Source organism: Camarhynchus parvulus, chromosome 4, assembly GCF_901933205.1.
Source record: "Camarhynchus parvulus chromosome 4, STF_HiC, whole genome shotgun sequence".
Lineage (NCBI taxonomy): Eukaryota > Metazoa > Chordata > Aves > Passeriformes > Thraupidae > Camarhynchus > Camarhynchus parvulus.
In genome coordinates this window covers 15,245,707-15,261,195 of record NC_044574.1, presented here as the reverse complement: position 1 = coordinate 15,261,195, position 15,489 = coordinate 15,245,707, and the positions used below count along the sequence as shown (strand labels likewise).

Genomic DNA, 15,489 nt, shown 5'->3' with positions numbered 1-15,489 from the left:
TTTTACTGTGGTCTTCACTCTAGTAATTCAGCAGAGTAGGATGAATATACATCCCAGGACTGGTGAAATCCCCTAAAGATGCAGCCATGCATTAGTATGTATATAACAGGGACAGAAGGTGTATCCCACATTCACTGTGACCTTCCATGACAGTTCAGCAGAACCACAGATTCATTTCAAACTACATCCCTCAGCAAACAGGTATTCTTCACATTAGAGGAGTAAAAAAAGTAAGCTTTGGAACAGAAGTTTTCTATGAATCACACACTATGACTTCTGATCAGCTTTGCCATGATGAAACCAGAGTTTCGTGTCTTAAAAAGTTTAGTCAATGTTGGGATGAAGAGGAAGAAGCCTTTTTTTCCCACCTCTCTCTATCTCAAACAACTATTAAGAGTAATGGGCTCCTGTTGGGTAAACAATCTGTTAAAAAATAAAGTATCTGATCAAATTAATATTGGAACACTGACAATTGTAATGATAAATTAAAAATGTAGGTTTCTCTTGTCTCTGGCCACATCTCAGACCAAATGCCACTGACACTTCATGAGGCAATCTTCAACCTGGTTTGATTGCCAACAAGCCACCATCACTATTTTAGTTCACAGCAACCTTAATTTTGGGACTGGCTGGCTTTTGTTCAGTTTAGTTGCCCTGAGAACCACCAAAAGAAACTGAAGTGACTAATCTGCTTCCATGCCCTTACAGGTTTGTTTCTCAACAGCACAATGAAAAGAACCTGCTTACCACAGCAAACTTGCTTTCTATAGAAGGTGTGAGCAGTGACCAAGCTGGATCTGATCCCTACTGTCCCCTAGCATTCAGGAGGTATCTCATCAGGATTGTTAATGAAGTCTTAAATTCAGTTTACAGCACTAGTGGTAGGTAGTCAGAGCTCTTCCAAAAACCAACCCTGAGTAAAGACCAAACAAGCTTTGCTACTTTTGTAGCTGATGAGGGAAAAACACTAGTATTGGTAAAAACCAGACTGAGCTGTATATGGTGTTTCATCTTTGTAACAGGCTCATTACAAATCTTCTTATTTATTTTAACACTGCTACATACATATGTGTTGAGGTAACACATAGCTGTCTGGGAAATGGTCATTATTATAGACTTAATGACACTCTGTGGGCAGCTCAGCCATGGTTAATTCCTACAACTGGGCTACTGGGTCCTAGATCTTACAGAGGAATGGCAAAGTAAAACATGGAACATGATCTTGCAATTTATTTGTAAACTGCTCTACTGGGTGACATGATGCAATGACTCCAACTTCACCCCTGCATCATTCTATTTTTAAAGTTCTGTGTATATAAAGCAGAAGGTCTTGCTCTGCTAGAAGCAGAAGGAAAAATAAGCTTTTCCCATCCATTTTAGAAAGTTTGTGGTTTGTTTCCTTGAATTGCATTACCTAATTTTGGGCAGTGGAAACATACAATGGGCAGATACCACACAATACAGAAACATTGTGAATACACTTCAGTACAGCCGAATTTAAATATGGGAATTGCATTCTGCTATCCCACTGCCCACGCATCACACTATCCAATTGTGAGCCTGGGTACTATCTTGGTAATCACTGCTTCAAAATTTTCATCTCTATTCCAAATGACACTGATGAATTGCATACTATAAAGCAACACTACCTGAAATTTAACTGTCTCTAAAGGAATAAGTAATTCTTTGGGTACAAGGTTCATTCTAAACCTTTGTGCAGCTCACCTTTCTAATGCTACAACACTGCTTTGAGCTCCCCAAATATGTACATCATATCTTTCAACAGAACAGTTATCATCTATGCTAATAGGAAGCTTTAATTTCAAAGCAGAACTTAGGTATTTCAGTAATGTAGGTCACACACCAGCCAGTATTTTCTAGAAAGGTCTGTTAAAACTGGACAATTCCATCACAGCAGGCACTACTGAATCAGAAAACTTCCATTACGCTTTTGGTTGATTTTTAAGACAAGCATGAAAAGCACTATCACAGACCATGATTGTTCCAGATCTCCATGCATGGGAAAACAGTCCCAAGAATTAGGATTAGCTTTAGTTTCATTATTTCAACATAACTGATAAGCAGTTATCTTCTAAAACAACATGGGCCTACCTTTAAAACAACATGGAAGTAGTCCCAAAAATTAGAACTATTTCCGTGTTGTCTTAAAGACAGTTTCTGATTGTTTTGGAAGATAACTGCTTATCAACCATGTTGAAATAATAAAACTAAAGATAACCAGTGGTGCAAAGGCACTCATACCTAAGCATGTATGTTAATACACACTTTCTATCATCCTGACTCCAGAATTGTCAAGGTTGAATTCCCGTTAAATATTTTTCATTTCCTTCAGCTCTGTGGCTCATCAGTCCTGTGCTAAGGAGCAAGTGAACTCTTGTTGTGTCAGAAGGTATCTCAGTGGAATGTCACAACAAAATGCTAGCCTTTTTTCCCCTCAGAGCTGATGGTTAACTTCTCCCAAGCACTACAAATTCTCAGACTAGTTTTTTACTTTTAACTGTCCAAATGTTTGAGTCCTGCTTGATCTACCTTTCCCATATCAGAATCATGACTGCAGACTGAGTTATATATGGTTAAGTAAAAAATCATCTATGTAAGAAAGTTTACAGAAAATGTTAGTTTAGGAATAGGAAAAGCACAAAGTATCCTTCCCACAGAATACAAGTGTTAGAAGCAGCTTTTGATAATGTCATGCAAAGTACACCCAAAGAGATGCATTTGAGAAGTAGTCCCCAAAAGCCATGCATCTGAATACGCGTGAATGGGAGAAGGGCAGTTTTCTCTGAAGAGCAAGTTTCAGCACTAAACTCATGAACAAATAGGTTTTTTTGGCACATTATGCTTAGGACTTCTATATATACCCATGCAATTTATGCAAAGATTATCCTGTCTGAGCATTTGCAGAAACTGCAGTCACATCTCTAAGCTTATATATATTCACTTATTCAGGAAGCAAATACAAGGACCAAAGCTATTGAGTGGTGAATAATTTTGCTTATTTTGAACCACAAACACTGCTTCATAGTTAAGAAGTTTGACATCTTTGACTTTTTGGAAATATGATTTAAACTACTGATTTGTGGGACTACTTGAAGTAAAAAATTGGAATGCTAACATAGGTATTAACATCTGTAAATGGTAGTATCTTTAAGGAACAATCTTTACATGTCTCTTCACATTCTAAAGAAATGTAGCACCATGAGATAGAAGCTGAAGAAAAAAAGTCATAAAGTTTATAGTCATTTCAAGCATGGTCTTACTTGGCTGCAAAAAGGACTCCAACTTTGACATTGGTGAATTAACTGAGTTTGTTAAAAGCTAAATTAAAGAAGCCTTTTTAAAACTGCTTCCCCAACTAAAATATTAACAAATTCCATTTTTTTCACCTTAAATCTGACCCCTGACTAAAAATGTGCTTTAAGACTAGAAAGTGACAGGTGATTTAGTAATAAAGTATTTACACTTTAAAAGTACCTGAATATAGCATTCATTGTTAATGCTAGCAGTAATAACAATTTCTACATACATATTCTAAAATACCTCTACTAAGATCTACATTTCAAGTCATTCTCATTTTACTGAGGATATACTACAATCATAAGCTCCTCGCTGAAACCATAAGTAGTGTAAATGAGAAATTAAATATGAAAACCCATTGGAACTACAATTTTAGCTGTATGAAAAAGCAAGGAGGAAGACTTAAAGTCGACACACAAAATTGCTTGGTTACTTTGCACAATGTCATTAGTGGTAAAGATGAACTAAAGATGTCTGGTAGACATGTGTGAATGGTCAACCTTTTTGTGACAGCAAAGCGTTTGAAGTTAAAATGACACCATCAACTACATAAGCTAATTAACTGAGCCTAAAATGCACCAAGAACAGGTCCTGTGGCAAAGACACACCCACTTCTCAGCTACATAAACATTTAAAAATGAACAAAAAATCCCAATACTGGAGTACTTCAACTCAAGAATATGTATTCATCACCTGGAAACAACCAGACACCAGACTATGTAGATGATTATAGCCTTGGCAATCTTGACTTATGTCGCAAATCTAGAAAATTTGTATGTTAAGAGTTTCAATGAAATATTTAAAGGGACATTTAGAAATTTGAAAGGAAAGTTGTTATTCAAGTTTTGAGTTTCTCACACCCTTGTCCCACATCTAGAAATACCTATACAGTCTTGAGTACTTAAGTGCAAATACATCAGCACATATAGCAAATGTAGTTTTGGATGGATCTTAGATGAGAACACATTCATTTAAACTCAGAGAACAAGGTGAGATAAGATACCCATCATATACTCACTCCTTTACTATCATGGCTGTGAAATATTTTGTTGAATTTTTCAAACTCTGATTTTGTATTGCATTGATAGAATGAGCTGTATAACTCAAGAAAATTTAAATAGCAGCAGGAAAGTCTTATATCATATGAAGTCATAAAAACATTTGCATGGTAAGACCTACAAACTTCCCACTAATTGATTGCTTTGAATGGCTAATCTGTGCAGCACCTAATACTTTTTATTCAAAGGTTGTGATACTGAAGTTAAAAGCACGGCCATAGACGGCTTTCCCCAATTAGAGATATCCCCAGTATGGTCCTCAAACATAAATACCTGGTTGTGTGTGATATTTTAAATCAGGCCCAGGCAATCAATCCACGACATTAAAAACCCTGAAACTGTTCTGTTCCAGCATAGCCTCAGTAAAAACAAACTGGTAAAGCCTAGCTTATAGATCAGTTGGACAATTACATTACTCTGAAGAGCAAGAAAACTCGGCAGCTAGATAATCTCAAAGCCTTCAAGTTTAACACCAGCTGCCAAACACTCCACACTTTTGAAAAAATTGGCCACATTTACGAGTCTAAACATGGCATTAGGAACTCAGCTTTAACAACTTGCTCTTTACCTAATATTCACTGGTATGTGTATCATCTAGATTAGCCATTGAAAATCTTAAGCTGTATGAAATGATACTAGAATTATCACATTGAAAATTTGAAGTTTTCCAAATGGAAGTGATTCTAAGGCAGAAAAATGTGACAGCTGCTTAAACTAAATATCTAAAACTAACACCTGTTGTGACACAACATTAAACCTCATTTTGTTTTTCATGTGATTTGCTTTCTTAGAAAACTTGAGCACATTTCAAAAAGAAATAGGAAAAGAAACAGAATGATCTGCATTTGTGCAAGATACTGCCTCACATACCAATCCCCAGCTGGAGAGCTATGTTTAAACACAGAATAAGAACACTCAGCTTTCAGGACCATGAACATTACACACTGTTTGTCTGAACAAACAGGAAGGACAAAGCAAGGTGAAAACCACACAGAAACATGGTGTATTTCCTTAATTCAAAAGGGACATAGAAATTAGATTCATGTTCATGGAATGAAGTGTTTTCACTAGAATGAAAGCAGTCAAACACTGATATGTAGTATTAAACATTTTTAACAGGTTTTAGTAAAATTATTGCAAGACAGTAAGAAAAACTAAGCTTGCAATCAAAATAGAGTTAGCAGAAATTGCAATTCTCAAAAAAAAAAGTAAAAAGTTGGAATAGGTAATCATTTTTGTCATACATGCAGTTTAAATCAAAAAAGTGGATATACAAAACAGGATCTCTGTCCTTGGGTTTTCACCACAGATATGCTTGTAGTGTGTTTTTTGGGTAAAAACACTTGCATAAAAGTCTAGAAATATATTTTCTGCTCTGTACCCTATAACCAGGGCTTTTTTTTGTACTTTAGGTCAGGGAATAAAAGAGACTATTCATATCATCTGACTTCCTGAAATGCAATGTAAGTGCCTAAAGTGGAATCCCAGGGGCTGCATAAGGTCACTGGTGGCAGGTATGTTCTTCTAGAGAATTAGATTATCTAAATAAGGAACCTAGATTCTCTCTAAGGAGAGAGAAATAGGCCCCTCAATTAAATGCTTAACTTGTAGGGTGCCAATACTTGACAAGATTTCTAACTGTCCCTTTAATGATTCAAGCGCAAGCCAACTTCCCTATATGAAGTACCTACAATGGTGGAAGGAGGATGGCTGAACTTAGACAAAATTACATCTACAGGTTTTATTTCTATGAAAGAATTGTATTTGATGCAGTTTTTATTCAAATCCTGAGAAAGGCAGAAAAGCTTCTAACAGTGAGGCACATAAGAAAAACTTGGCTATATGCTTAATTTGCTCATGTTTAAATCAGTGTTGCCATGATGTTTAATTATGTTTTACTTAAAACCAAAGCAAACTGCTGAACTTTTAAAAAATCCTAAGAGATGTCTTTCATAACTTCTGCAAGCAAAAGCAGCTTTGCTGGAACTAATGTGGCCATTGTGAACTCAACTTCATATTGGGTATGTTTCAGTTTTAACTAGAAAGTACAGAAAATCTGCTTTCATCCCTACAAGCAATACTCATATTAGTTTACTCAGTTATCAGTAATGACATTCATTGTCACTGGTATATTAGTTTAATGTCAAGAAATGCTTTTTTTTCATCAGAACTGATGCCAGTTCTATTCTGGAGCCCACCGAGCAATGCAAACTTCGAAAAATAAAGAAGTTTGATGGAAGGGCAAAGCTTTGAATTCGCGTATAATTCCTTTGTGGTTTATCACATTTGCATGAGGTACGTGTTTTTTTCAGAAAATGGATGAGCAGCTAATGTGCTAAACACTATCTGGATTTCACAAAAATACAGCATTTTTAAAAAATGGTAGCTGAATGTTGAAGATTACACAAGGTCCCTGAAAGCACTGGCTTTTTGAAGCCAGTTTTCAAATTGCCAATTTTGAGCTAGCTAAAGTTTGGAAGAGTGGTGCTTTGTCCCCTTCCCCTACAAAATTATTACTGCAGTTAGCCCAAAGAAAAAGGAATTCTGCTGAACTGTGAATGATGTAGTATGTATCCAACACGCACGCTAAGATGTGTTTGCTCTGTGGAAGCTTGGAAGAGATAGGTACCTTCTACGTGCATGTAAATACTATTGTGCTAGACTTTCCAAACAGCACAAAATTTAATTTGTACTATTTTTTTAGTATTTTCTGAAATTGCTACTGTAGCTTTAAGAACTCTCAATCTAAATACCGCAGCCTTTTATGGAAGGAGACAAGCACAGTACAAATCAGCAAGATGGGTGTTTGACAGCATGGCAATTGCCAACAAGTCCTGATGAAAAGAAGCACGAGCTCTAAGCTCCATTTAACTTTTTCATTATGACTTGCAAAATGTAACAGTCATCACAAGGAATTAATCATATAACAATAGTGTACTAACTGAAAAATAAGAACATGACAGTGTAGCAAAATAATTTATGGAAACATATAGTGTTTCCACAATAGCAGCAGATAACATTGCAACCCTTCAAAGAGGTTTATTTTTACTGTGTTCTGCAACTATGACTTTATATATGTCAGGGAGATTTAAGCATAGACAGATCAACAGCATAAATACAGCCAAACAGGCCTATTTAATTGGTGGTCTGGTGCTCATAGGTGTAACCAACAATTAAGAATGCCCAACTTCTTACTTGGACATTAGGCCTTAAAAAATCCACCAACCCTTACACAGAAACATTAAGATACTATAAAATTAAACTGCAAGGATTTCTTTCCTAGCTTATTAGGCACAAATTATTCAGATGACAGCCTAAATGCAGAAGACGCTTCTTTAGACATAAAACAAGTTCATCAATATTGGAAAACTGCTGTAGAAGCTTCTGAAAATTCAAAGTATTGGTCACATGGACCTGTACGGCATACTGGATGAGCAAATACGTTCACTTAGCCATGTACGAATTCCAGTGTATATGCTGCAGCAGTCGCAATGTATGATGACATTAATATTTTTAAATCTGTTCCTTAGGTTAACAGGGACAGATTCCTGTATTTACAGGAATCTTTGGGACAGATTTCAGTATTTACTTTCTACTATTTTTGCTGCCCTGCACTGCAAAGCATCATCTATCTGTAATCTGTTTTCCTTAAGAGAACACAATTCCTGAAGAATACCACATATTTCCCCCCCCCCCATCTTCCTACTCACACAAAAGATAATTCAACTACGATATTGCAGCTAGCAAGACTACTTAATGGAATCTGTCTTGACAGTATCAGGTCCAAATGTGTGTTTCAGTATAACTTCGGCACATCCAAAAATCAGGTAAGCTTCAAAAACACTGCAAGTATCAAGTGCACCTGGATGGAGTCAGGACATGGCCTCCTGTGCCAAATTCACCAGAAAAATGGTATGAAAACCCAGAACTCTAAAGGGTAATCTGGTCCCAAGGAGCACCTTTTGCCACTACTTCAGCTACAAAAGCCATTCATGCAAATACAGCTCAAATGTGGTCACAATTATGACAAATGAAAGGCCTCTGCTAACAAGGAATAACTCAATTATTATAGGCTAAAATGGGAAAAATAACATTTTACCAAGAGATTACTGAGGATGGAGTTAACTGACTTAAAGTCACATGAGACGTCACTGGCAAAATTCAGACGGTGAATCCAGATCTTTAGTTCTAAGATACATCCTTCCATTTAACACTTCTAAACCACAGGGCCTCCAGACAAAACATAAAAGGTGCTACAATGTGGAGGAAAAAATCTTGCTGACACGCAAACATCAGCCTAGAATACCAATAAAAGATGAACATGTCAAAGACTTGAGAACCATCTACAAAAGTAAGAAAGCCTAAGTAGAAGGACAAAGCAAACAAAAAATACCCTGAGGCTGAAAGGGATTTTTAAGAATATAAGCATCACCATAGGCAGAAAATACTTGCTGGATTAAACATACTATGTTTTATTGCTTCATCAGTGCCTACAGCTTGTATGTTTTTTGACAATCCATATTCTTATTCAACTGTAAGAATCATGTATTGCTGAACACCCTCAACACATGGGGATTAATTGCAATTTAAGACTAAAAATAATACAGAAACACAATTTTCAAACCAAGTATCAGGACTGCAACCACTTTTTAGTTCTCATTTAAAATGAATGAAGTAAAAATGCTATGCAAAACCATGAACACAGCAGGTATACCATCCTTACCTGCAAAGGAAGGAGAGTATTACTGTTGGTGTCAGTTCGGAAAACATTATCTTCAATCCACGATTTTGGTGTCAGTGATGGAGTAGAGCGAGTAAATTTAGGAGGAGCTATGACATTACCAGAAAAGGGCTTCTTCAAAGGAGAGATCTGGTTCATAGTTCCTGGAATTCCCATGGTTCCAGTTCTACGATGGTCTCTGCCATGCATTCCTCCCCAGGATATATTTCCTGTGCTCCAGCCGCTGCTCTGATTGCTCCAGGGTGACTGCTTCAGAAGAGGCTAAAAAGAAAGATTAATTTATATTATTCTGAAAATACTTGAAATTATTTTCTGCTTAAAAAAACCCAAATGCCAAAACAACCAACCACCAAGCAAGCAATACACAGAGATTTCTATAAACCACTCCTCCGATAACATGTAAATTACCTACTGAAGTAAGGAAGAAAACACAGCTTTATTAAAAAAAAAAGGTTACTCCTTCTCCCCCATATGTCTCCCCAAAAAATGCTGCAGTACTTGTGCAGGCAATTTTGATTATAATTTTTATGATCATTATCATTTTAGCAACTGGTAGCATTTTTAAAGCTATGCAAAAGAAAAATTTCAGGGTGTAAAACCAATTTTCAAAAAATCTTGAAACCCATTTTTATCATACATTACTTGTTATTATATGACGAAATCTCTCCAAAAGTAATAGAAGAATTTAAAATATATAAATTAAAAATTATTATTAAAATACTATTTCTGTTTCTACTGAGTAGTAGTATTTCACTACAGTGAGTAGAAATTTAAAAATTAAAATTCAAATGGCAGATTTAATTCCCCCCACTCCAGTATTTTGAATATCATTGTCTCAGTATTACCATATAAGAGCAAAAAGAACACTGACTACTGCACAGAGAAGCTGTTTGAAGGAGCTATCTGAACATTTCCATTAAAATGCATTATTCTGAAGCCATTGCTCAAATGTTTCTGGAGTAATGAATGGAGTAATTTCTGGAGTAATGAATCTGTGGGATTCAGCAGGGTGTACTCTAGAATTTTTTTTGATGATTTCTTCTCCTATCCAGATCTAAGGTACTTTACACCTTCCTAAATACACTTTTAAGTGCACTATATTCTCTAATATGAAACGGAAGCAGTTTTTAGAAAGATGATTTTTAAAGGATTAAGTTTTTATTTGTAAGATAAAACTTCTGCTAAAAAGTGACCTATAGTGGTTGTCATATTACCAAGAGGTGGATCCACTGAGCATGACTGATAGTGAAGAACAGTATTTATCTTTACTAGTCTCAAATCTGACTGTTCTTGGAAAGGCTTTTCCTCAAACACAGAAATGCAGTGGGGGTGTGCGTGATGATTCTAAATTCAGTTCTGTGAAGTGAAAACACAGTACTTTTATCTCTAAGCTTAGCTGCAAGCAACCCTCAACCTGCATTCTAATAACTTAAAAATTTAAAGCATGTCAATATGTTATGTATCAGGTAAAAGAGAACTTTCTGAAGACAGAAAGATAAAATTGTAACAACACCTCCACCACCCTCACCCCCCAGAAAACAAACCAAAAAACCACTAAAGCCATTCTTGGTCAAGTGATCAGGAAAACATCCTATTCTATATAATTATAGATAATTACGTTGTAAAACTTGAATAGTTGCGTTGGAATTTTGGGAGAGGCAGGCACTCTATTGTGAAACAAATCTTCAGAGATAATGCCAAATGTTAACAAGCCTCTAATACTGCCAGCTATGCTGTCATGGCACTGTTTAAATATACCCACAACTTATAAGTGGGAGAAAATTCCTGTACAGCTCACTGTTGGAGAATTGCTTGGAATTTGTTTGAAGAAGGTTATTATAAATGTTAAGGACAACTAGCTCCTGATCATAAGGCATTGTAATGAGTTCTTCAACAGGCACACAATGTGAGATTCCAGTTCTGACACAAATGAATCGCCACTGATTAAATCTGACTGGATTTAATACTAGAATGAAAAAAAATTAAGATGAGGCCTGTGTAAGTTCACCCTTTCATAAATAAGCAAATTATTGAAGCAAAACGGGCTTCTAATGCAACAGCTGGTAATATTAACATGGATTTGCTTCTCACTGATTTCTTATAATATTCTGTTCCAGGAAGAAACGTAAACTTCCATTTTAGCACGGGATTGTTAAACCCCTCGATTAAAATCGGATTAAAACCGGCTACAAAACTTGAAACACTGCGCTGTCCTCAGATACACATTCAAGCAATGTCAGTCAAAAGCCCTGAAAAGGCAACACGGTGTCAACTTTCGCATGTGACCCTCCTCTGTACGACCTGTGCCCGTCCGCCCGAGGGCCGGCCCGCGGCTGGGGAAGGGGCTGCCGGGGGGGCGGCGCCGGCCGGAGCTGTCAGACTCATTGTTACGGGGACACCGCGCCCGCCGCGGGCGATTCGGGGGGACACGGGGGGCGTTTTCACGGCGGAACTCCCAGACACCAACAGGAGCGGTTGAGCTCTTTTTTTTTTAATATAAGCGCAAACCCTCTTTTCTCGTCCCGAGTAAAACCCCGGCGTCCCTAAGGAGGCGGCGGCGCACCAAGGAGGGCAAGAAGAGCCACCCCGGCACCTGCCACCCGGAACGGGCGGGGAGAGCGGCCGGGAGTGGGGCGCCTGCTGTCCACAGACGCCTCCGGCCGCCCAGCGCCGCACCGGGCGGGGGGCGCAGGTGCCCTCCCTCCCGCCGGGCCGGCCCCGCCCTGCCGCCGCGGTCCCGCCGGGCTGTCACCGCCGCGCAGCCTCGCCCGGCGACGGCGAGAGCGAAGCCGCCCGGCTCCCGTAGCCGGGCGACCGAGGGCAGCAGAGCCTCCGTCCCTTCCCCGCCCCGGGGCTCCCCGCCGCGGCCGCCGCCCGGTACCTGGTGGTGGTTGTAGGAGTTTCTCTGCTGCAGGAAGGCGGCGGCGGCGGCCGCCGCCTGGTGTTGGTGCTGGAGCTGGGGGCTCACAGGGGATCTCCGGTTCTGCTGTTGCTGCTGCTGCTGAGGTAAATTCATCTGCGGCGGCGGCGGGGGGGCGGCGGCCGAGAAGGGGCTGCTGAAGGGCCCGGCGCAGGGGTTGTGAGGAGACACCGGCGAGAAGCTCTGGAAGAAAGCGGGGTTGATCGATGACGGGATCCCCGGGTAGAAGCTGGTCTCGGACTCCGGGCTCGGGGGTGGCATCGCGCTGATTTGCCCGCCGCCGCCGCTGGAGACCGGAGGCTGCTGCGTCTGCTGCGGAGGCGGCGACGAGGTCTGCACCGACCAGGGGGTGCCGAAGCCGGGCAGCGGCGGAGGAGGAGGGGAAGCCGCCGAGGAGGAGCCGCCCCCGCTCTGGTGATGGGGGCTGGGGATCTCCGGGCTCTGCAGGCTGCTGAAGCCAGAGCCGAGCCCGCCGGGCAGGAGGTTCCCGGGGCTGCCCAGTAAGTGGCTGTTCGGGGGGGACTCCATGAGGGGCAGCTTGGCTCTCGCCTGCAGATGAGGAGACGAAGGCGGATTCACGCAGGAGGCGGCGGCCACCCCCACATTGGGGTCCGCGGACGCCGATCCCCCCGGGCAGGAAGGGGCGAGCCGCTCCAAACCCCCCCTGTCCGCGCCGCCCTGGTGCTCGGCGGGGCCGACGGGCCGGTGGTGCGAGTGATCCCCCGTCCGCGGCGGCTCCGGGGGCTGAGCGCTGAGGAGCTGGAGCTGCTGCTGTTGCCTGTGCTCCTGCTGCTGGTACTTGTCAGTGGGGTGGCTGAACTGCTGCTGCTGCTGCTGAGGGGGGTGGTGATGATAGTCTGGGGGGTGGTGGTTATTCAGGGGGTGGCTGCTGCCGAGCTGGGCTGGGCTGCTGAGCTGCTGCTTAAACTCTTTCCTCTTCTGGCTCAGCTGAGGAGGCGGCGGCTGTGGTTGCTGCGCTTGCTTCTTGTTTAAATCCTGGTGGGGGCTGAGACAGGGTTTAAAGTCAGAGGAGGGGTGGCCGAGAGGGGGGTGTCCCGACGCGGGGCTGCTGCCCAGCCTCTCGCAGCCTGGCTGCTGCTGCTGTGTCACCCCCAGGAGCAGCTCATCCTGCATGTTTTGATGATGCGCAGCAGCGACGGCTGAGGGGAAACAGGGAGGGCAGCGGCGACCCGGCTGCCGGACGAACCGGCTACAGCGGGCGGCCAGGGGCAGGAGGAATGAGGCGAGGCGGCTGCGGCCGCTCCGGGGAGGGAAGGACCCGGCGGTGGGCAGGGGCTGAGGTGGCCGTCTGCGGTAGCTCCCCTGACACCGGCTCGGCGCAGAGGTGAACCCCCACCTCGGCACACTAAAGAGACAAAGATAATTAATAATCTTTGTGGCGAAGTGTTGGGGGGCGGGGGTAGAGTTTAAACACCCGCCTATCGCAAACCACTATGTAAGTCCCAAAATAGCTTATTTATAGAATAAAGCTCTCTTCTTTCCCACCAACGCCACTCTACTGCTTTAAAAATACTGCAGCTTTTTGATACAAGCCCATTTTTATCGGAGATTTCTCCTTCCTTTTCGTTTACTGGGACCCCCGGTAAGGCGGCCCTTCCCGCCTGCAGTCGCACCCACAGGGATCCACTAGATCAGGAATTCGCCCGGACAGGTCACTGCCCCTGGACAGAAACTCCTCCGTCCGACCCCCCCAGCCGCCAGACCGCAACGCAGGCGGACAGCGGGGCATTCCCGGGCCTGGCACTGGCGGGAAGGGAAGGAGGGGAGGCCGCCGGTACCTCCACAGGGCAGGCGACCCGGTCTCCTCAGCGAGCCTCCGGCTGCCCCCGCCCCGCTGCCGGCTCGGAGCTGCCGCGGCGCCCTTAAGAGCGCCGGAACATCCGTCACACTGACGTCACGGGCACCGCCCCAGCCCGGCGGACCCTGGTAATGAGCCTGTGGGCCTGCCCCGACATGAATAATGCATCGGGCCGGGAGCCCGCCCCCCTGGCGCCGACGGGCCGGGTGGGTGCTACCACTTCAGCCAAAGGGAGGTGCCGGCCCTGTGGGCCGCTTCCGCAAGGAAGGTTCTCACTGGGCTTTGATGACCTTTCTCTCATCAAGCGAGAAACACCTGAAATAAAGAGATTTTATTTCGTTTTGCGGCAGCGGCTGCGATCGGCTTTTATCCCAACAGACTGGGCAGGGGCAGCCCTGACGCCGCTTTCTCCGGCCGCCCGTGATCCCGTCAGGCGCTCACTGGGGGCGAGGCCGAGGGGATCGCCCCGCCCCTTCGGCTCGCGCGCCGCTCATTTGCATTGACGCACGACCGCGCGCCACGGGCGGGGCGGGGCGGGGCGGGGCGGGGCGGGGCGGGGCGGGGCGGGGAGGGGGGGGGTGGAGCGGGTGGAGCGCGAGCGCGGCGGCACGAGACGGGTCGGGTGTCAAAGCCCCGCCCAGCCCCGGCCCGGGCCTGCCCCCCGAGCGCGGCTGGGGAGTGCGCTCGTGTAGGATCGGGGTGCGCCGTGTGTCCATGTGGGATTGGGGTGCGTCGTGTGCCCGTGTCCCTGTGGGATCGGGGTCCGGGGCTGTCCCTGTCCCTGTGGGATCGGGGTGCGGGACTGTCCCTGTCCTTGTGCCGTGCGGCGCTGCCGCGTCCAGAGCTCCCTCGGAAACGTGGGCTCGTCACCCCCTCCTCGCCACGCACACGGGGCCTGCCATAAGCCTTGTTTGTTGGGCACCTCAGAGACGCACGGGAGCTCGGGCGGAACCCGTGCTGGGGTGTGGTGGCACGGGGTGGTGGCTTCTGAGGTATTCCAGTATCAAAGGTGGGGTTTTACCCTTTCCATGCAGTGGAAGCACAGTTTTTGGCAGCTGTTCAATGCAAACAAATTAACAGTTTGGCACGTACAGACGTAAGGTTGATGTCAATGTATATGTCCCTGAAAAGACTAAAACTAGCGGCCTCTGTGCTCTGGGAAGGCTGTAGCTCAGCAGTGAGAGAATTCATACAGGGCTCTTGAATGTGTGAGTACTTGGGGAAAGTGTCATTATGTGCTTGACCTGTTGAACTTTTCCCTAGGCATTTGTCCATGCCCACTGTCAGCAACCGGATAGCTTCATTCCTCCTGCCCCATGGACCTTTGGTCTGACCCAGTGTAACAATAGTTTTTTCTTAAATATGAACATATTTTCTATATGCATATAAAACATAGAAGGGAAAAAATTGTTTTAGCATTTCCAGTCATCTCTGATGTGGTTCATCTCTGATCCACCTGTGTGGATATATACTGGAGAATCCGTGCTATCTTGCAGGGTTAATATGTAAATGCATTTGCAGCATCAAAGAATAATTGATACATGTTTATCTTTGCTGTATTATGGCATAGCACTCCAGAATTACTTGTTATATTGACATTTGTTTCAAGAACTTGTCAGTCTTATGAGGGCTA

General features: G+C 43.6%; 1 protein-coding gene across 1 annotated transcript in view; it reads right to left on the bottom strand.

Moving 5' to 3' along the window:
• CPEB2 (cytoplasmic polyadenylation element binding protein 2) overlaps positions 1-13,891 on the bottom strand; it is a 51,780-nt gene extending 37,889 nt beyond the window's left edge. The window contains 3 exon segments of the mRNA XM_030946814.1: positions 9,100-9,378; positions 11,999-13,403; positions 13,837-13,891. Coding sequence (XP_030802674.1) covers positions 9,100-9,378; positions 11,999-13,171 — 1,452 coding nt within the window. The 5' untranslated portion in view covers positions 13,172-13,403; positions 13,837-13,891.
• Between the last annotated feature and the right edge of the window lie 1,598 nt (positions 13,892-15,489).